Source organism: Cryptomeria japonica, chromosome 11, assembly GCF_030272615.1.
Source record: "Cryptomeria japonica chromosome 11, Sugi_1.0, whole genome shotgun sequence".
NCBI classification, from domain to species: Eukaryota; Viridiplantae; Streptophyta; class Pinopsida; order Cupressales; family Cupressaceae; genus Cryptomeria; species Cryptomeria japonica.
In genome coordinates this window covers 11,542,804-11,563,492 of record NC_081415.1, presented here as the reverse complement: position 1 = coordinate 11,563,492, position 20,689 = coordinate 11,542,804, and the positions used below count along the sequence as shown (strand labels likewise).

General features: G+C 33.5%; 3 protein-coding genes across 3 annotated transcripts; all 3 read right to left on the bottom strand.

Moving 5' to 3' along the window:
• Positions 1-9,907: 9,907 nt before the first annotated feature.
• LOC131049480 (probable LRR receptor-like serine/threonine-protein kinase At3g47570) lies at positions 9,908-11,489 on the bottom strand. The gene is made up of 2 exons (XM_059214298.1): positions 10,462-11,489; positions 9,908-10,370 (listed from the first exon to the last, which is right to left on the bottom strand). Exons 1-2 carry the CDS (start codon positions 11,351-11,353, stop codon positions 9,928-9,930), a joined length of 1,335 nt encoding a protein of 444 aa, XP_059070281.1. The 5' UTR covers positions 11,354-11,489; the 3' UTR covers positions 9,908-9,927.
• A 14-nt stretch (positions 11,490-11,503) lies between these two features.
• On the bottom strand, positions 11,504-12,085 carry LOC131049539 (receptor like protein 29-like). Its single transcript, XM_059214315.1, has one exon. It carries the CDS (start codon positions 12,083-12,085, stop codon positions 11,504-11,506), a length of 582 nt encoding a protein of 193 aa, XP_059070298.1.
• Positions 12,086-16,431: 4,346 nt separating this feature from the next.
• Positions 16,432-18,699, bottom strand: LOC131049541 (probable LRR receptor-like serine/threonine-protein kinase At3g47570). Its single transcript, XM_057983615.2, has 2 exons — positions 17,132-18,699; positions 16,432-17,040 (listed from the first exon to the last, which is right to left on the bottom strand). The coding sequence occupies exons 1-2, from the start codon at positions 18,636-18,638 to the stop codon at positions 16,598-16,600; spliced, it is 1,950 nt and encodes a 649-aa protein (XP_057839598.2). The 5' UTR covers positions 18,639-18,699; the 3' UTR covers positions 16,432-16,597.
• Positions 18,700-20,689: the final 1,990 nt, after the last annotated feature.

The following is a 20,689-nucleotide window of genomic DNA, read 5'->3' as shown; positions in this document are numbered from 1 at the left end:
GCAACTATAACAGGAATGACCAGCAAAATAGGATAATTATCCACCCAGGGCCAATAAAACAAGGAATGATCCCCCTAGGAATCAAGGTAGGAGGGGTCCTCCAGGTGGATGCTTCATGTGTGGGGGAAACCATTTTGCTAGAGAGTGTCGCAGGATGCAAGGACAAATTAGGGTTAATCAACCCCAACAAAGGATTCATGCAGCAGTTAGGAACCGAAGAGGAAGATACCAGAATGTTCCTGTGGAAACTATAGGTACACTATTTGAACAACCAATTTCAATTCTAATTGACATTGGATCATCTAAATGTTTCATCTCACCTGAATTAGTAAGAAAACATGCATTAAAAGTTAATCAAATGGAGTCATCATGGACGGTTCAATATGGGGATAAGGCAACTAGAGAAGTAACTAAGTGTTTGCCGAGGGCAAGGGTACAATTTCCTGAGTTTGAAACAAGGGTAGATCTCTATGTAGCACCCCTAGGATTATAAGATGTAATTATTGGAAAGAGTTGGTTAATAGACCATCAAGCTAGTGTAGATTGCTATAGCAAAGTTGTTGAATGTTTGGATGATGGAGGTAAAAGGGTCAAAATCCAAGGAAAGTTTAATCCCATTAATATAGAAACCATATCAACCATGCAATTAAAGAAGGAAAGAAGAAGAGGAGGCCTAATCTATATGGTTGAAATTGATGAAGGGAAGGAGGAAAATACCCCGACCTATGAAAATATCCCTTTATTAAAAGAATTCAAGGATGTTTTTCCAGAAGAATTACCCGACTTACCCCCTAAAAGGAAGTTTGACTTTTCTATCGAAGTACTACCAAGAGCTGAACCATTATCAAGGGCACCTTACCGAATGAACACAATTGAATTACAAGAGCTCAAAATGCAATTAGAGGAACTCTTAGCTAAGGGATTAATAAGGCCAAGTGTATCACCATGGGGAGCGCCAGTCTTATTTGTTAAGAAGAAGGATGGAACCTTAAGACTATGCATCGACTATAGGATGTTGAACAAGGTCACAATAAAGAATAGGTATCCCTTACCTCGCATAGAGGATCTTTTTGACAAAATGAAAGGAGCAGTAGTTTTCTAAAAGATAGGCCTCTGGTCAGGGTACCATCAACTCAGAATTAAGGAGGAAGACATTCCAAAGATAGCTTTCATGACTAGATATGGGCATTATGAGTTCACAGTAGTTCCTTTTGGTGTGACCAATGCCCCCGCTGCATTTATGAACCCAATGAATAGTGTACTCCATGACTACTTGGACAAATTTGTTTTGGTATTTCTGGATGACATATTGATTTACTCTAGAAATGAGGAGGAACATTTAGTACACCTACAAATTGTTTTGCAAAGGTTGAGAGAACGTAAGTTATATGGGGAATTGTCAAAATGTGCCTTCTTTGAGGAAAAGATTCACTACCTTGGGCACATAATATCAAAGGAAGGGATAGCAGTTGATCCAAATAAGATAAAGGCAATAGTAGAATGGTCGATCCCTAAAAACGTCTTAGAGGTAAGAAGCTTTATGGGGTGAGTAGGTTACTATAGGAGGTTTGTGGAAGGATTCTCTAAGATAGCAAACCCCATCACCTCATTACAAAGGAAGGGTAAAAGGTTTGTGTGGACAGAACAAATCGATAAGGCATTCCAAATTTTGAAAGGGAAACTAACGTCAGCACCCATTCTAAAAGTACCAAATCCGAATGGACACTTCACAGTCGTAACTGATGCTTCTATTGAAGGTTTAGGAGGAGTACTTGTCCAAGATAAAGGGGTAGTAGCTTACGAATCCAGAAAGCTAAAGACTCATGAAGTCAATTATGCACCCCATGACTTAGAGTTAGCAACGATTGTGCATGCCCTACAGAAATGGAGACACTTTTTACTAGGAAAGCCCTTTGAGTTAAAGTCAAATAACCAAGGACTAAAGTATATCTTTACTCAACCCCACTTGAATGCTAGGCAAAGAAGGTGGTCAGAGTTTCTAAGTGAATATGATTTTGAAATTGAATATATTAAGGGAAAGGAAAATAGGGTGGTAGATGCCTTGAGTAGGAGGAGACACTTGATGACTATAGCAACATTCAAAACTTCATGCAAAAGGCAAGTAATGGATGAGCAGGGACACGACCCGTGGTATGAGCAAGTCAAATTGACTTTAGAATACGATCCAACCGATCCTAAGGTTGAAGGGTATACATTGGATGAGGATGGGATGCTCAGACAAAATAATAGAATCTATATTCCTAATTCAAGAGACTTAAGGGAAGTAGTCTTGTCAAAGGCTCACAATGCCCCTTATTCAGGGCACCCAGGAGTTAACAAACTTTATGCAGATCTAAAAAAGTTATACTTTTGGCAAGGGATGAAGAATGACATAGTCAAATATGTGGCTAAATGTTTGGAGTGTCAAAGAGTAAAGGCAAAACATAGACATCCAGCTGGATTGTTACAATTGCACAATGTACCTCAACACAAGTGGCAAGTTATTAGCATGGATTTTGTGCAAGGGTTACCCATGTCACCTTCTAGGCATGATACAATAATGGTGGTTGTATATGGTGAAAATGGATAACAATAATATTGATATTGAAAGGCTAAATGAATTCAACCACAAAACCCTAGCCTAACAACAACAAAGATCCACCATAACATATGAAGATTACCTAAGACAATGCAAATCAAATGAAATCACAAAGATTATACCATCACATGTCCAATAGGGTTTGGATCTCCATTCTTCCTATCTCCATTGATCTTGCTTGATATATTTGCTCTCAGATTTTATGTGCACAAGAGCTCAACAAAGAACGAAATGTGCTTGCAAGTAGGATCGCCTATGTTCAAAAGCGTAGTGTAGTCAAGTAGTCAATGGGGGGGTTTGATAATGAAGGAAGCATCTCCCTATATAGAAGACACTATATGAAATGGAGGGATAAGATTGAGAGGTGTAAAAGAAGGTCGGCTATGATTAGAGGGTAGGTAAAAGAAATAATAAAATAATGAAAGGGGTAGGTAGTGTATGAATTAAGAGATGAATGACATGTGTCATGGGTAGAAAAGGTTAATGAATTAATTAAATAAATAAAGATTTATTTAATTAATAGAAGGAGTGAGATCAATTAAATAAATAATATATTTATTTAATTTAGGAAAAGGATAATTTAAATAAATAAATGTATTTATTTAAATGAGAAATAAGGCTAGAAGAGGATAAATGAATTAATTAAATAAATAAGGATTTATTTAATTAATAGAAGAATTAGGATTAAAATAATTAAATAAATAAAGATATTTATTTAATTAGACATGACAATTTTAGGTTTCTACAGTGGTAATTGACAAACTCACTAAGGTGGCACACTTTATACCAGGGAACCTGACGGATGATCCACCTACCTTGGCTAGGCGTTTTGTTAAGGAAATATTTAGGTTGCATGGAATACCAGAGAAAATCATATTAGATAGAGATGCTAAATTCACTTCAAGGTTTTGGACCACTCTTCAATCAGCTCTGGGAACTCAACTAAATTTTAGCACCGCATACCATCTTGAAACCGACGGACAAACAAAAAAGACAAATTTGATTATGGAAGACCTACTTCGCATGTAATGCATGGACCAATAGAAGAAATGGGAAGAGTACCTACCTCTAGTAGAGTTTTCTTACAATAATACATATCAAACATCTTTGGGAATGGCACCTTTCGAAGCATTGTATGGTAGACCATGTCAAACACCTTTGAGTTGGGATAGTCTTGAAGATAGAGTAATTGTTGGACCAGATATGTTGAAGGAGAAGGAAAGGAAAACTAAGCAAATTAGGCAGAGATTGAAGGAAGCCTCAGATAGGAAGAAGAGTTATGCAGACAAGAACAAGACACCAAGGGAGTTTGAGGTGGGAGAGAAAGTTTTCCTAAGGGTTAGGCCACACAAGAGTTCCATAAGGTTTGGGAAAAAGACTAAGCTTGCACCTCATTATGTTGGACCCTTTGAAATATTGGGAAGGATTAATCCAGTTGCATATCGGTTGGCCTTACCTCCCCAGTTGAGCCGAATCCATGATGTCTTCCATGCATCTCTTCTTAAAAAGTATGTACTTGATGAGAAACACATTTTGAATTGGGATGCTTCACAGGTCCAGGAAATGGGAGGAATAATGATAGATCCATTCAAAATCTTAGAGAGGCGCCAGTGCTAGTTGCGCAACAAAGAGGTTGATCAATGCAAAGTACAATGGAACTTGTATGATGAAAAGAATGCCACATGGGAGGATACTAAGGAAATGCAACAGTTGTTTCCTTTTTTGTTTTAAGCTAATCATGAACTATAGACTCTTTTGGATACATTCAATAAGTGCATCAGGACGATGCACAAATTAGGGGGGGAGGATGTCACAACCCTCCTTTATCACTTTTGATTTGATGCAATTCTAATTATGTTTTTGGTTAAGCTAATTAATATGATTGAATAAATGTTATAAAAGAATAATAAACACACACACACACACACACTTGGAGAATTTAATTCAAAAGTATTATTTTTATTTTATTTATTTCCACTCCCAATAATGGCACATGTTGTAAGAGGAAATGGAAGCTTCTAGAGGAATCTCCACCACCTTGCATGTAACTCCCCCACTAAGTTTTTAATCAATTTGCATGAGTCCAATATTGGAAAAGAATCCCACTCATAATTAATTTATCTAGATAGTGGAATTAAGAGATTTTTCCTATAAAATTGTATGCAAGTTTCAAAGAAGGGGGTTGATTATGTTTTGAAGAAAATTTCCCAAGTTTAGAAGTAGGATTCTCTTTGTTAGTCTCACTTTCGTTGCAGGAATTTTTAAGTTGTTGGTTGAAGGGTTTCTCTCAAAGTTGCAAGGAAGGATCAAAGGATAGCTAGAGGATTCAACTTCGAGCTTCAGTAAACCAGGTTCTCTCATTTTATCATATGAGGAAATTGTATTATCAAAATATATAGTTTCTAGATTCTTTGGTTGAATATAGTATTCTGAAGAAATCATTTCTCAATTGCTAGATAGGAAGAAAAATCTGTTTTGTTTTCTTTAAAGAAATGCAGTGATATACTCCCTTCTCTTTTTAAATACAAATGCAGATTTCTCTTGCATGTCTTATTTAATCTATTTAAAAAGGTAGAAAATTAGATTTTTGCTTTTCTGTTTTCTCTTAGATGATATTGAATATAAAAAATAAAAAAATAAATCTCTCTCTCTATGAATGAATAAATAAAATCTCTCTGTGAATATTAGTTAAATAAAATCTCTCTGTGAAATGAGTTGAATAAAATCTCTCTGTGAATATTGGTTGAATCTCTGTGAATATTAGTTGAATCTCTATGAATATTAGTTAAATAAAATCTCTCTATGAAATGAGTTGAATAAAATCTCTCTGTGAATATTGGTTGAATCTCTGTGAATATTAGTTGAATAAACTCTCTCCCTGTGAAATATGGAAATAAACTTCCTCCCTGTGAATGCTGGAATAAGCTCTCTCTCTTTGTAAATATTAACCTCATGTTTACTATAAAATCAATCTAAAAAAATTGTTTGATTATCTATTTTATCCATGTTCTTATTTTCATAAATAAATTCTCTTTTGTTTTTATATATCATTAAGTAATTGGGAATATGAAACCATATATATATATATATATATATATATATATATATATATATATATATATATATATATATATATATATATATATATATAATTTATTTCAATTGTTAAAAAATATTAATGTTGCATGTAATTATAATGGCACGGTCTTCGAAAAATATTCGAATGAATAATGGTGGCGTACAGGGGTGGTGGGTATTGTAACCACCAAGGGCAGTGGTACCCCCCACTACCCCTGTGGTCACTGTCACAGCAGTGGCCGTAGGGGAGTGGAGGGGACCACGGTGTCCCCTCAACCCTACAGGCCTACGCATGCAGGACCGCAGGGGTGATGGGACCCGTGGTCCCCACCCCCCCTATTTACTATTAAAACAAATAAAATTCACTTATTTTATTTTTGTAATTAGTTTTTTTATTTATATTCCTTTTAAATTGCAATTTAGAATTTTTAGTAATTACTTTGGGGTTAAATTTCAAGTTAATTGCTAATAATTATTTTTGTTTAAATTTTAAGTTTAATTGTTAATAATTGCAATTTAGGAATTGTTAATTCTTTCCTTAGTATAAATTTTAAGTTGTTGAATTTAACTTAGAAAAAAAATTTATAAATATTAGGGATTATTGTGTAGTAAATTCATAATTAATTTATCCTTAGTAAATTTTATATTTGTAACTTATATTATATCAAATTCTTTTAATTAGAGTTATTCAATTCATTTAAGATCCATTGGGGCACTTAGTTGGCCTTTCGCAGTTAATTCACATTAATATGATTTGAATCGAATGTCTAAATTAATCACTATTTTTGGATTTGCTTAATCATGCACGCAAGTTACACTATTCTTATATCATGCAAATTACTTATAGATTAATTACATTTATTGACGTTATCATTTCCATGCAAGTACACATGTAATTATTAATATGCAAGTTTTCATATGCAAGTTATATTTCAAGTCATGGTTTTTATTCTACGTAATTCATCAAGTACTTATTTCAATCAATTAAAATTATGCACATTCAATTAGTGATTGTTTTCAAGCATGATGTTTTCATAGCTTCTTAGTTAGAAAACTAAATAAAGGAAGATTGAAACTAAAACCTAGTAGCGTTTGGTATATACGGTGCCTCTGGGTCACGCTTACGGGTAATGTCATCGTGTTGAACTACTGCACTTAATGCCTAATAAAGCTACATCAACGACGTATGTGGCATCATCCCTATAAATCATCAGGGAGTAATAAGGGACACTTGGAAGTTAAAATCCAAGGGGCGGGTAATCCACCTTGGATCGATAATCTAATAAGATAATTTTTAAATGATTTTACATCCGTTGAGATAAACCATAGTAAACCCCCTTTAGGGTTGGTTAAGTAAAATGCTTTTATGAAATTGATTTTAATCTTGAAGAGATATTGGTGAATGACAATTCGGTCAAGGTTGACGCTCATGATAGGTGTTAGGATGTAGTTGATAGGCCACAAAAAATAGGCCATCTTGAGCCTTTGTTTAAGTGCTACCACCGTGGGTAGCAACCGCAGAGAAACTGTCTGGGATATTGACCCTAGAAAGGGTTGTGTACCCACTAATCAGTTTACATCAAACCATAGAGTAGAGAATATAACTACATACTTTACGCCTTGATCCCGTGCCAAAGCGGCTATGTAGGCAGTCTTGAGATGGAGTTGTCCCTTGTACTCAAGCGTTCGTGGGTGGGGTCTAGGCTTGGTAAGGAAGGATTGAGTAAGAATCCAAATTTGAAAGATAATTAAATGAAAAAAGTAATTCAATGCATACTCATGAAAGATTGGTTCTTCTAAATTATTACTAATAAAATATATCATAATAAACAATCTAATTTTAATAAAATATCATTATAAATTATCCTTTTCAATGATCAATCCAGTCCATTTAAAACTAATATAAATTTATCAATTTGGAATTACCTTTCCAGAGACATCATTTATGTTAATGATATTAGATTTTTACAATCTATATTGTTGACTGTTTTTGTTTCTCGATTCGATCATGTGATAGTTTTTGCATCAACATTGCAAATCACACTTTGTGATCTATCATCAAGATTAAAGAATGAGTGTGATAGTTTTTACATCAACATTTTGGATCACACTCTGATACATCATCAAGATGAAAAAATGATTATTTTTCATCAACCTTTCTGATCACACTCAATGATCCATCATCAAGATTAAAGAGTGGAGAAGAAAAATGGATCACTCTTTCATCTTGACAAAATGTGATCCCAAACATTAATACAAAAACTATTACAAAATTCAGAAACAGCAACAATTGTCATTCATATTCATGAAAGATCGGTTATACTGATATAAATATATCATAACAAACAACAATAAATAAAATCTTAATAAAATATCATAATAAATTGTCATTTCCAATGATCAAAGATAATGAAAATAATCTAAAATGGAACACTCAGAATTTATTGAAAAAGGAAACTTCAAATCCAGTCCAATCAAAATCAATCAAAATTACCTTTGCGAGAGACAAGACTGTGGAAGGACAAAGATGACACATAAATTAATGGCCAGAATAAACAAGAATATTCTTCTTCCTCCAACACCCACCATTTTTCTCTCTTTCTGTTGATCTTCCAAAGCGTACAATACTTGTTTTCTGGTTGTTCTGTGCTCTTTTTATCTCACTGAACAATCTAAATATGGCAGACTCACAGTCTGCATGCAGTTGTTACAGTGGACCTCAAAAATCATTACCATTCATTGGATATTAAAGAGTTTTTAAAACAAAATACATATGTATACACAAAATCCTGAAAGATTTGTCCATATCTCTTGAAGTAAAGTATCTTCATTTTGCCTCACCCATGAACCATATTGTACTGTGTAAAAGTAATGCCTCTCCAACAACTATGAAAGTAGGTTAGAGAGGAGTCTAAGCAGTCATTTTGCACCTGTTGGGGGGGGATTGATACAAGAAGAAGAAAGGAGGCAAGACCCTACCAACAATGTAAAGAGCATTCTTCTAGTGATCTAGCAAGGTCTAAAGAGCATTTTCATAGATATAGATAGAACTACAATATTTGAGATACAAGGTCACAACAGTAATCTTATCTAGCTGATTTATAAGATTTAAAAACATATGAATTCAAAAATTCAAACTTACAAATAAAATCTAATTTACAATTTACAACATATTGTACTAATCCTATTGAAAGAGCTAAACAAATTCTTAAACCTACTCATTTCATTTAAACAATTTCTTATCTTAAACTCAACTTTTCATATTGATCAAAATCTAATTAATTAAGAATCATATTCATTTCCATAAATGACCATAATATGACATAAGAAGTAATGTGTCGTTTGTACTCTTCTGGTTGAGGGAGCCAGCTAAAACCCTCATTGATCTTTGGGGATAGTTTCTCGCTATCCTGTTTTCTGGTGTTGGTTTGGGCTGCTGGTGTTTAATGCCTATCTATCTGGGCAGCCTTATCTGTTGGGTTCTAGTCCCTGATTCTCTTTTGTATGGGGTTTCGGGTCCCCTCAAAACCTGTTTTTGCCTTAATCATAAACATATTAGCATGTATTATTCTATTTCTTCCTTCTCATGTCATAATTTGGAGAAGCATAAATCAACTTTTTGAATGACCTTCTTTAGTAGAGGAAAACCATAATGGAGGAACGGCAAATCTTCTATAAAATTTAGCTAAGAAATTCAGTAACAATTATGCAACTTTTATTAAGTACTTCACATTGAAGGAAAGTCATAAATATTAAACTATATTTTGCCAAGAAATAAAGAAAGCTTTGAATTATATTGAGGAACTCATAAGACACAGATAATGACAAAGCTCATATATGAGCCAAACAGAAACAATAGAACCAAACATAACTGAGAACAGCAGGGAGAACAACACTATGACAATGACACTATTACATCTAACAACAAACCTAACCAACAAAGATATTATTCAATCAAAATGAAGTTTGCATACATAAAATCTAGCAATAAACATAAGACATGGTCTACTATTTTTTCACTTTCAATGCTTTCATGGAAGTTGTAAATTATAAAATGCGAACAAACATAAATATAAAATTAAACATAAACAGTTACAGACAAATAACACCAAATTTATAATGATTCGTCATAAAGACTACATCCAAATTTATAATGATTCGTCATAAGGACTACATCCAAATTTATAATGAACCTTCACCGCAAAAACTACATCCACATCCGCTCTGAAGCTATTAAAATGTGAAAGCTACTAAAATGTGGAGCTTTGGGTATCTGATGCCTCCTCACAAATAGTTATTGCACCTCTGTCACAAACTAAATTGGATATGGTGGGCTTTAATTTAATGGAAGAAGAAGTGTCTGGGTTGAAATCCTGTTGAATGTTCTTCAATAGACTGGACACATCTCTCATAGTGGGCCGAGCTTCAGGGGAATCACTTGAACACAGCAAACCAAGACGCATCAATGAAATCAGACATTCTTCCGTTTCTTTGCTAGCCCCTTCCATTAACAAGCTTGTATCAACTACCTCAGCAACCCTCTCTGGAAATGCCCTTTTCACCCAGCTATGCAGGCTCAGATCACCATCAAACATATCATCAGTTGGCCGCCTCCTTGTCAGCATTTCCAATAACAAAATACCATAGCTAAAAACATCTCCCCGAGGAGACATCATGCCATTCAATCCATATTCTGCAGTCAAGTCATTGAATATAGTTGTTTAATCTGTTCTAACAACGAAATCCATAATATTTTTAGAAGAAAGATATTTGATAAACCATACCTGGTGCGATGTAGCCCACTGAGCCTTTTAAATCTATTGTTGAAGTTACTGAATTGGCCGTGATTCTTCCCATTAATCTGGATATTCCAAAATCTGAAAGATGAGCTGTCATGCTTTCATCTAAAAGAACATTGCTTGGTTTTATGTCACAATGCACTATCTGCACGAAGCAATCATAGTGAAGATATTCCACAGCATGGGCTACATCTATAGCTATGTTCAGCAGTGTTCTCAATCCCATTCTACAACTGCTTTGATACAAATACTTCTCCAAGCTTCCATTAGAAAAATACTCAAAGATTAAAGCTTTGATGTGAATGGTAGAACATGTGGTTATGATTCTAGCAAGATTTCGGTGTCGAGCCTTCTGCAACACTTTACATTCTGCTCTGAAAATCTTGTGCGATTGCTCATGCATTAAATTGAGAACCTTAACGGCAACACGAGTACCATCAGCCAAAAATCCCTTGTACACTGATCCAAAGCTATTTGTTGATAGTAGATTGGAGTTGTGAAATCTATTGGTTGCTGCAAGAAGCTCCTCATGCGCGATGCGTGGATGCTCCACCTTTTGAAGGATTTTGCGAAATGTTTGTTTAAATTCTTCTCTATTATGCAAGTTCCTGATCCACAGAACTCCGAATACTAGAAAACAAACTATAAAAACGGCAACAACAGCTACTGCTCCCAATACTTTTATTACGACTGTGGAATGGCTTTTTCCTGTTGGAATGGCTACTTTTACTAGGGCCGTGGAATGTTTTTTTCCTGTTGGAGCGGCTTCTTCTAATTCATTGTTTGATAGGTCCAAATAAGAGATTTGTTTTACACACTCTGGAATTTGTCCTGTTAACTTGTTGTTTGACAGGTCCAACCAGTAAAGCTCATTCATACTCCCTAGAGGCTCTGGAATTTGTCCTGTTAATTTGTTGTTTGACAGGTCCAAGGAGTAAAGGCCACTCAGATACACTAGAGCCTCTGGAATTTGTCCTGTTAATTTGTTGTTTGACAGGTCCAAGGAGTAAAGGCTACTCGGATACCCTCAAGCCTCTGGAATTTGTCCCGTTAATTTGTTGTGTGACAAGTTCAACCAGTGAAGCTCACTCAGATTCCCTAGAGCCTCTGGAATTTCGCCTGTCAACCTGTTGTTGGAAATATCCAAAGATTCTATAAATCTCAGGTTGCTCAGGGTAATAGGGATATTTCCGGAAAGATTATTATAGGAAAGGTCCAGATACGCCAGATTGCTTAAAGAGAACAATTGGGGAGGAATAGGCCCTGTCAGTTGATTGTGGGTTAGATCAAGGGTGCTCAGATTCTTCATAGAAAACAATTGCGGAGGAATAGATTCTGATAATAAATTGGAAGAGAGACGCAAAATTTTCAAATTGGCAAAGCTGCCAACACACTCAGGGATTGGGCTTTGTAAGCCATTGTCACTGAGATCAAGAAGTTGAAGGGCTGGCAGCTTACATACATACTGCCAAATACTGTTATTCATATTGAAATGAGAGAAGTAGAGTCCTACAATATCATTACCCTCATTTTCACTGCAACTTACGCCATACCATTGGCATGGGTCACCGTCATAGTGAAGGCCCAAATTATAGCGGATATTCTTCATGACTTGGACTTGTGTGGTGTTGAGAGAGAGTGCAAGAATGAGAAATGACAGAGTGAAGAACAGAGTGAAAGAAAAAGGAAATTTAATGAAAAAATACCTCATAGCAAAGTTGCGTTGTTCCCCGTTTCAAAGAGGTTGTTGGGACTCTCTGTGATGCATGGATTTCCATCATTCCAGTGTGGTTATATGTAAGAAAGAAAAAAAATTAGGGGAAACGATAGTATTTCTGGTCAATGTTAATTGGAATTTTGATCTTGAATGAAATTCAATGTCATAAGTGAAAAATTAGGGGAAAAAATAGAATTATGGTCAATGTTAATTGGAATTTTGATCCGGAATGAAATTCAATTCAGTAAGAGAAAAATTGGGTGAAAGAATAGAATTCTGGTCAATGTTAATTGGAATTTTGATCTTGAATGAAATTCAATACGGTTGGAGAAAAATTAGAGGACAGAATAGAATTGGAATTTTGATTTTGAATGAAATTCAATGCAGTAAGAGAAAAATTGGAAGAAAAAATAGAATTCTGATCAATGAAATTCAATGCTGCCTGCTGGTGGATTCACTTTTAAATTTTGAAATTGTGTCCATGTGATATTTTCTATAGTAAGCAAATCTTAAACTTTCTCTTTAACTTCCTATTATTTTTTAAACATTTTTAGATTGCAGATAGGTAGATGATAAAATGATATTATTTGGTGAAATTTGGAGAGTAATTTCCAATTTATTATAAAAGAATGTTTTAATATGATTATATAATAACTAATATATTTATATTAAAAGAATATATGTAAAATATGTCGAGAAATATCTTATAATAGAAGAGAATCATTTATGAAATAAATGTTCTTCTAAAATACTAAACATCAAGAATACAAATCTATTAAAATCCTTCATGCAAAAAGTTGTGAATTTACTTGGAGACAAGTGGTGAGAGTTCTATTTTATTTGGAGTAATAAAATAACACCCCACATTTCATGCATTTATGTGCATGTCAAATTGTTTCAAAAATGGATTTTTGTTTACAGACATTTTTAATGTCATTGTTAAATAGTGTAATTTTATATAAAGTTGGGTTTATTTGTTGATGATTCATCTTTCTATATTTATATATATTTCTAAATGTCTGATCATATTTTACATGTTTTCAAACATTTTATAATGCATTTTAACTGTTATTGCACCCTCTACATCCAAATGTTTACCTCATGTAAATATTATCTAGCTCAATCTCAAGGATAATGGAATGATCCTATACCCTCAATCTAACCATTGAAATTTAAAAGTTCAAATACATTTTTTTGTTGAATCCCACCCATTTCTCTTCCGACGAGCAAACTTAGTATATGTCTCATGTGATTTTATTGTTGTCTTTGTATTTAAAAGCATTCACTCACATTCTTGTTACATCACTAAAAAGGCATTGGAATATCATACACATTTTAAGGAGCATGCAAGTAACATTTCAGTTGATCCATGAAAAGGATTCAAAATCTCCATAATCGATTTAGGAGAACATTACTATTGTGTCCCAATGATCTCCCCTAGGTGTTTAAGCATCACCAACCCTTAACATTTAGGAAGGAGCAAAGTTTGAGCATAAATGTGCAATCAAAAGAATGAAATATGCATGTTACAAAAATGATTCATGTCTATAGATAAATCCAAATCTGTGGATTCAATTCAAAAAATGTTGTCTACACAAAGGTCTAGACAAATAAATCATTTAGAGTACTTGTATGTATTACATTTATATATATTACATTTGATTAGGTTTGGTTAGATTAAGGAAATTCTATTTTCATCTATATTTTGCTGATGCATGATGTAGGGTTTATACCTAATTATTTTAGGGTCTTAGATATATGACTTTTGATTGCATTTATCATTTGCAGGTCTTATAAGGATTCATACTCTTATATATTAATATTTTCATTGCTATAAAAAAATTCTCACTAGAATTTATACCTAATTATTTTAGGGTCTTAGATCTATGACTTTTGATTGCATTCATCATTTGCAGGTCTTGTAAGGATTAATACTCTTATATATTAATATTTTCATTGCTATAAAAAAATTCTCAATGTTTGTACCTAAATGTGTGACACCACTTTTACTCACCCTACTCACTCTGAATTACCACTTAAGGTTTTGCTTCAAATTTTGGTCATAGAATTGTATTTAATTTATTTATTTTTTATATTAATGTCTTATGGATTTTTCAAACATCATTCGTGTTAATGATATTAGATTTCTACAATCTATATTGTTGATTGTTCTTGTTTTTGGATTCTATTGTGTGATAGTTTGCATCAACAATTTAGATCAAGATGAAAGAGTTCATAAGGAAAGTAAAAATGGATCACTCCTTCACTCTTTCATCCTGACCAAAATGTTGATGAAAAAACTATCACACAATCGACTCAAATAAGAACATTCATCATTCATATTCATGAGAGATTGGTTCTTCTAAATTACTATTAATAAAATATATCGTAATAAATAGTCTAATTTTAATAAAATAACATAATAAACAATAAAATCTTAATAAAATATCATAATAAATAGTCCTTTTCAATTATCAAAGATAATTAAAAAATCTGATATAAAACTCCAAAATTTAGAAAAAAAAATTACTTCAAATCCAGTCCATTTAAAATGAATATAAATTTATCGGTTTGGAATTATCTTTGGCAAATGCATCATTTATGTTAAAGATGTTAGATTTTTACAATCCATATTGTTGGTTGTTCTTGTTTCTGGATTCAATCATGTGATAGTTTTTGAATCAACGTTTTGCATCACACTCAATTATCCATCATCAAGATGAAAGTGGAGAAGAAAAATGGATCACTCTTTCATCCTGATGAAATGTGAGATAGCTTTTTTATCAACATTTTGGATCACACTCTATGATCCATCATCAAGATGAAAGAATCATCATTTTTCATCAACATTTCTGATCACACTCAATGATCCATCATCAAGATGAAAAAGTGGAGAAGAAAAATAGATCATGCTTTCATCCTAATGAAATGTGATACCAAACATTGACACCAAAACTATCACAGAATTCAGAAACAAGAGCAATCATCATTCATATTCATGAAAGATCAGTTCTTGTAAATTATTACCTATATGAATATATCATAAAAAAAACGAAATCTTAATAAATTGTCATTTTCAATGATCAAGATAATGAAAATAATCTAATATAAAACTCTCAGAATTTATTGGAAAAAATACCTTCAAATCCAGTTGAAATTTTCAATTTAAATTTATCAGTTTGAAATTACCTTTGCGAGAGACAGAAAACTATGTAAAGACAAAGATGACACATAAATTAATGGCCAGAATAAACAAAAACACTCTTCTTCCTCCAACGCCTGCCATTTAACTGTAGAATATTGCTTCTCTTTCTGTTACTCTGTCCATTCTTCTTGGTCTTAAATTCTTAATAACATCCATTTTTCAGTTATCTGAATCACGGTCTCCATTAATTGGATCTAAAAACAAATGGAACACCATTAATTGGAGATAAAAGAAGATTTAAAACATAACTGCATACAAAATCTTGAAAGATTCGTCCATAACTCTTGAAGTAATGTATCTTCATTTTGCCTCACCCCTGAAAGATATTCTACTGTGTAAAAGTCATTTAGAACCATCTTTTGCAACTATCTTCATTTCATGTTTGGTAAAATTGTAAATGGTGAATCTAATCCAGAAGCTTAATTGTAAAAAATTGATATCATTATGTGGTGAAGAATTTCAAGAAAAAAAAATAATTTCTCAATTGTATCTATTATTAAGTTCAGTTAATCTATTATTAGGCATGTGATTGCCTTTTTTCAATAGCTCTAGATTAATGAGGTGTGTCTTCTCTCTCCTTGGGGGCCCTCCTATGACTGAGACTCTTATACACCCACTTGTATCTTTGGATTTAGATTTTATATCCAACTATATATTAACATTAGGAAAGGAAATGTGTCTTGATTATCAGTGTCCCTCTCCATGCCTTTACAAGGATGATGAAGAGCAATAAGTAGGTTTCAAACGTCCATCCAGACAGTTATTTACAGAGGTCTAACCTAATGCTCATCCAACTTAATGGTCATCTAACTAGCAATGAAGTAATGACTATCCAAGAATCATGAGAGAAAGTTAGAGAGGGATCTAAGAAGACGTTTTTGCACCTATTTAGGGATCTATCACAAAAGGAAAAAGGGGTAGGACTCTTGTAACAATGCAAAGAGCATTCTCTTAGTTTTTAAGTAGAAATTCTGTAAGTTTAATTGAGTACTTCGCATTAAAAGGAAGCTAATGAATATTAATGTATATTTTTTCAGGAAAAAAGGAGAGTCTTGAATTATATTGAGGAATTCATAAGACAGGGATTATAACAAAGTTCATAAACGAGCCAAACAGAAACAATAGAACCAAACATAACAGAGAACAGCAGGGGGAACAACACTATGACAATAGCACTATTACAACTGATATCAAGCCTACTAAAATGTGGAGCTTTGGGTATCTGATGCCTCCTCACAAATAGTTATTGCACCTCTGTCACAAACTAAATTGGATATGGTGGGCTTTAATTTAATGGAAGAAGAAGTGTCTGGGTTGAAATCCTGTTGAATGTTCTTCAATAGACTGGACACATCTCTCATAGTGGGCCGAGCTTCAGGGGAATCACTTGAACACAGCAAACCAAGACGCATCAATGAAATCAGACATTCTTCCGTTTCTTTGCTAGCCCCTTCCATTAACAAGCTTGTATCAACTACCTCAGCAACCCTCTCTGGAAATGCCCTTTTCACCCAGCTATGCAGGCTCAGATCACCATCAAACATATCATCAGTTGGCCGCCTCCTTGTCAGCATTTCCAATAACAAAATACCATAGCTAAAAACATCTCCCCGAGGAGACATCATGCCATTCAATCCATATTCTGCAGTCAAGTCATTGAATATAGTTGTTTAATCTGTTCTAACAACGAAATCCATAATATTTTTAGAAGAAAGATATTTGATAAACCATACCTGGTGCGATGTAGCCCACTGAGCCTTTTAAATCTATTGTTGAAGTTACTGAATTGGCCGTGATTCTTCCCATTAATCTGGATATTCCAAAATCTGAAAGATGAGCTGTCATGCTTTCATCTAAAAGAACATTGCTTGGTTTTATGTCACAATGCACTATCTGCACGAAGCAATCATAGTGAAGATATTCCACAGCATGGGCTACATCTATAGCTATGTTCAGCAGTGTTCTCAATCCCATTCTACAACTGCTTTGATACAAATACTTCTCCAAGCTTCCATTAGAAAAATACTCAAAGATTAAAGCTTTGATGTGAATGGTAGAACATGTGGTTATGATTCTAGCAAGATTTCGGTGTCGAGCCTTCTGCAACACTTTACATTCTGCTCTGAAAATCTTGTGCGATTGCTCATGCATTAAATTGAGAACCTTAACGGCAACACGAGTACCATCAGCCAAAAATCCCTTGTACACTGATCCAAAGCTATTTGTGGATAGTAGATTGGAGTTGTGAAATCTATTGGTTGCTGCAAGAAGGTCCTCATGTGAGATGCGTGGATGCTCCACCTTTTGAAGGATTTTGCGAAATGTTTGTTTAAACTCCTCTCTATTATGCAAGTTCTTTATCCATAGAACTCCGAATACTAGAAAACAAATTAGAAAAACGACAACAACAGCTACTGCTCCCAATACTTTTATTAGGACTGTGGAATGGGTTTTTCCTGTTAATTCGTTGTTTGACAGGCCCAAATATTGAAGCTCACTCATATTCCCTAGAGCCTCTGGAATTTGTCCTGTTAATTTGTTGTTTGACAGGTTCAACCAGTAAAGCTCGCTCATATTCCCTAGAGCCTCTGGAATTTGTCCTGTTAATTCGTTGTTTGATAAGTCCACATAATGGATGTGTTTTACAGATACTGGAATTTGTCCTGTTAATTTGTTGTTTGACAGGTCCAACCAGTAAAGCTCACTCATATTCCCTAGAGCCTCTGGAATTTGTCCTGTTAATTTGTTGTTTGAGAGGTCCAACCTGTAAAGCTCACTCATATACCCTAGAGCCTCTGTAATTTCCCCTGTTAGTTGATTGTCGCTTAGATCAAGGGTTTGCAGATTGGCCAAGCTGCCAACGCACACAGGGATTGGGCCTTGTAAGCTATTGTTAATGAGGTCAAGAAGTTGAAGGGCTGGCAGCTTACATACATACTGCCAAATACTGTTATTCATATTGAAAGAAGAGAAGTAGAGTCCAACAACATCATTACCCTCATTTTCACTGCAACTTACGCCATGCCATTGGCATGGGTCACCGTGCGACGGAAGGCCCAAATTATAGTACATGTTCTTCATGACTTGGACTTGTGTGGTGTTGAGAGAGAGTGCAAGAGTGAGAAATGAGAGAGTGAAGAAGAGAGTCACAGAAAAAGGAGAATTAATGAAAAAATACCTCATTGCAAAGTTGTGTTGTTCCCCGTTTGAAAGATGTTGCTCGGACTCTCTGTGATGCATGGATTACCATCATTCGAGTGTGAGAGAAAAATTAGGGGAAAGGATACAATTTTAGTCAATGTTAATGGGAAAAGAGAGAATTTTGGTCAATGTTAATTGGAATTTTGATCTTGAATGAAATGTCTAAATTCAATCCAGTTTATGGGTCCATTTATTTAAAAAATTTAAAGCTTGAAATTATATAGTAAGGCTGGGAGCTTCTCAAAAAAAAGATTTTTGGGGGAATATTTAGATATAGTGGTCTCATAATTTTGTACTGCATTTCAGCTTAAAAGGTTAAGCTTTTGAATTCAAGGATGATGGGTACTTCTAAATTTAAGCAAGCTGGTTGTAAACAAATTTAGTTTTTATTCTAAAATTCGTGGCATAAAATATTTCTAAGCTTGTGAGGCAATTTATAGCTCCACCCCATTTTTGCTTGCTTAAATTAAAGGCCCCCCTCATGGGACCTACCTAAGTCTTAAACTTCCTCTTAATTTTTTGTTATTTTTAAACATTTTTAGATTGTACATAGATTATAAAATGATATATTTGTGAAATTTGGAGAGCAATTTCCAATTTATTTTACGAGGATATTTTAATATGATAATAGTAATAATAATAAATAGTATAATTTTATATAAAGTTAGGTTTATTTGTTAATTTTTAATCTTTCTATATTTACATATTTTTCTAAATTTGTGATCATATTTGTATTTTTCAAACATTTAATAATGCATTTAATTGTTATTACATCCTCCACATCCAATTTTTTATTCCTAATACAAATATTATCATTCTAGTATCTTATATCAATCTCATGGGTAATGGAATGATCCTATACCCATAATCTAACCCTTGAAATTCAAAAGTTCAAATACAAATTTTGGGTGATTCCCACCCATTTCTCTTCCCATGAGCAAACTTAGTATATATCTCATGTAATTTATTGTGGTCTTTGTATTTAAAGACATTCAATTGCATTCTTGTTACATCATTGAAAACACACTCAAATATCATTCACATTTAAAAGAGCATGCTATTAACATTGAGATTTGCTAGCGAGCATAAACATGCAATGAAAAGAGTTAAATATGCATGTTACACAAATTATTCATGCCTATAGAAATAATCCAAATTTCTGAATTCAAATAAAAATATCTTATGTCTACACATAGTTCTAGAAAAATAATACATTTAGAGTACTTGAATGTATTCTATTTCACTAGGTTTGGTTAGATTAAGGAAATTATATTTTCATCTATATTTTCATGATGCATGATGTCATCTTACACTACACTAGGGTTTATACTTAGCTATTTTAGGGTCTTAGATCTATGAATTTTGATTGCATTCATCATTTGTATAATATTCATCTCAATGTGTGTACCTAATTGTGTGACATCACATTTACTCACCCTACCCACCTTGAGTTGCCTCTTGAGGTTTTGCTTCAAATTTTGCCATAGAATTGTATTTTAATTTAAGTTAAACTACATGTCATTTTCTTACTTTTTATTTGTTGTTTACACCTTTATTGAATAAAATTGTGAACATTACACTATTTAAGATAGATCTTTGTTGTTACATCATGAAATCTCATTGTCTTATATTTTTAGCCTCCACTAGTACTTCCATTAGAAATTTTTATGTTTGTATAATTTGTGACACATAATCCATTTTTATTTGATTTAATTATTGTATTTTATCATATGAATGTGACCATATTTTCATTGAATAGTTATTCAATTTCATATTTACCTTCTCTTCATGTATCGATTTAGCCATTATGGTTTTTCATTAGGCATTTTCTCTTCTAATGTAGTACAAGGGTAACCTAAGTCTATCAAAAGACTATCATAACCTCAAATACATTACTTAAAAGCTAAGTATAGCCCCTTGATCTATACTTGCCACACTAATTACATTATAATAAAAATGCCCAAATATCATTGGAATTACTTTAACAAAAAATTTTATTCATTCAAACATTGTTAGAAGTCCTCATTTTCCATCACATATTGGCCATAAACCACAACCAGGGATGATTTGGCATAACAATTTGGATGATT

Excerpts from the sequence above, each read along its gene's own strand:
- LOC131049480 (XM_059214298.1), bottom strand. The coding sequence starts at position 11,353 with ATGAATGAGCTTTACTGGTTGGACCTGTCAAACAACAAGTTAACAGGA. Across the intron at positions 10,371-10,461 it reads AGTGGGCTACATCGCACCAG|AATATGGATTGAATGGCATG; the intron begins GTATGGTTTATC and ends ACTTGACTGCAG.
- LOC131049539 (XM_059214315.1), bottom strand. The coding sequence starts at position 12,085 with ATGAAGAATATCCGCTATAATTTGGGCCTTCACTATGACGGTGACCCA.
- LOC131049541 (XM_057983615.2), bottom strand. The coding sequence starts at position 18,638 with ATGCATCACAGAGAGTCCGAGCAACATCTTTCAAACGGGGAACAACAC. Across the intron at positions 17,041-17,131 it reads AGTGGGCTACATCGCACCAG|AATATGGATTGAATGGCATG; the intron begins GTATGGTTTATC and ends ACTTGACTGCAG.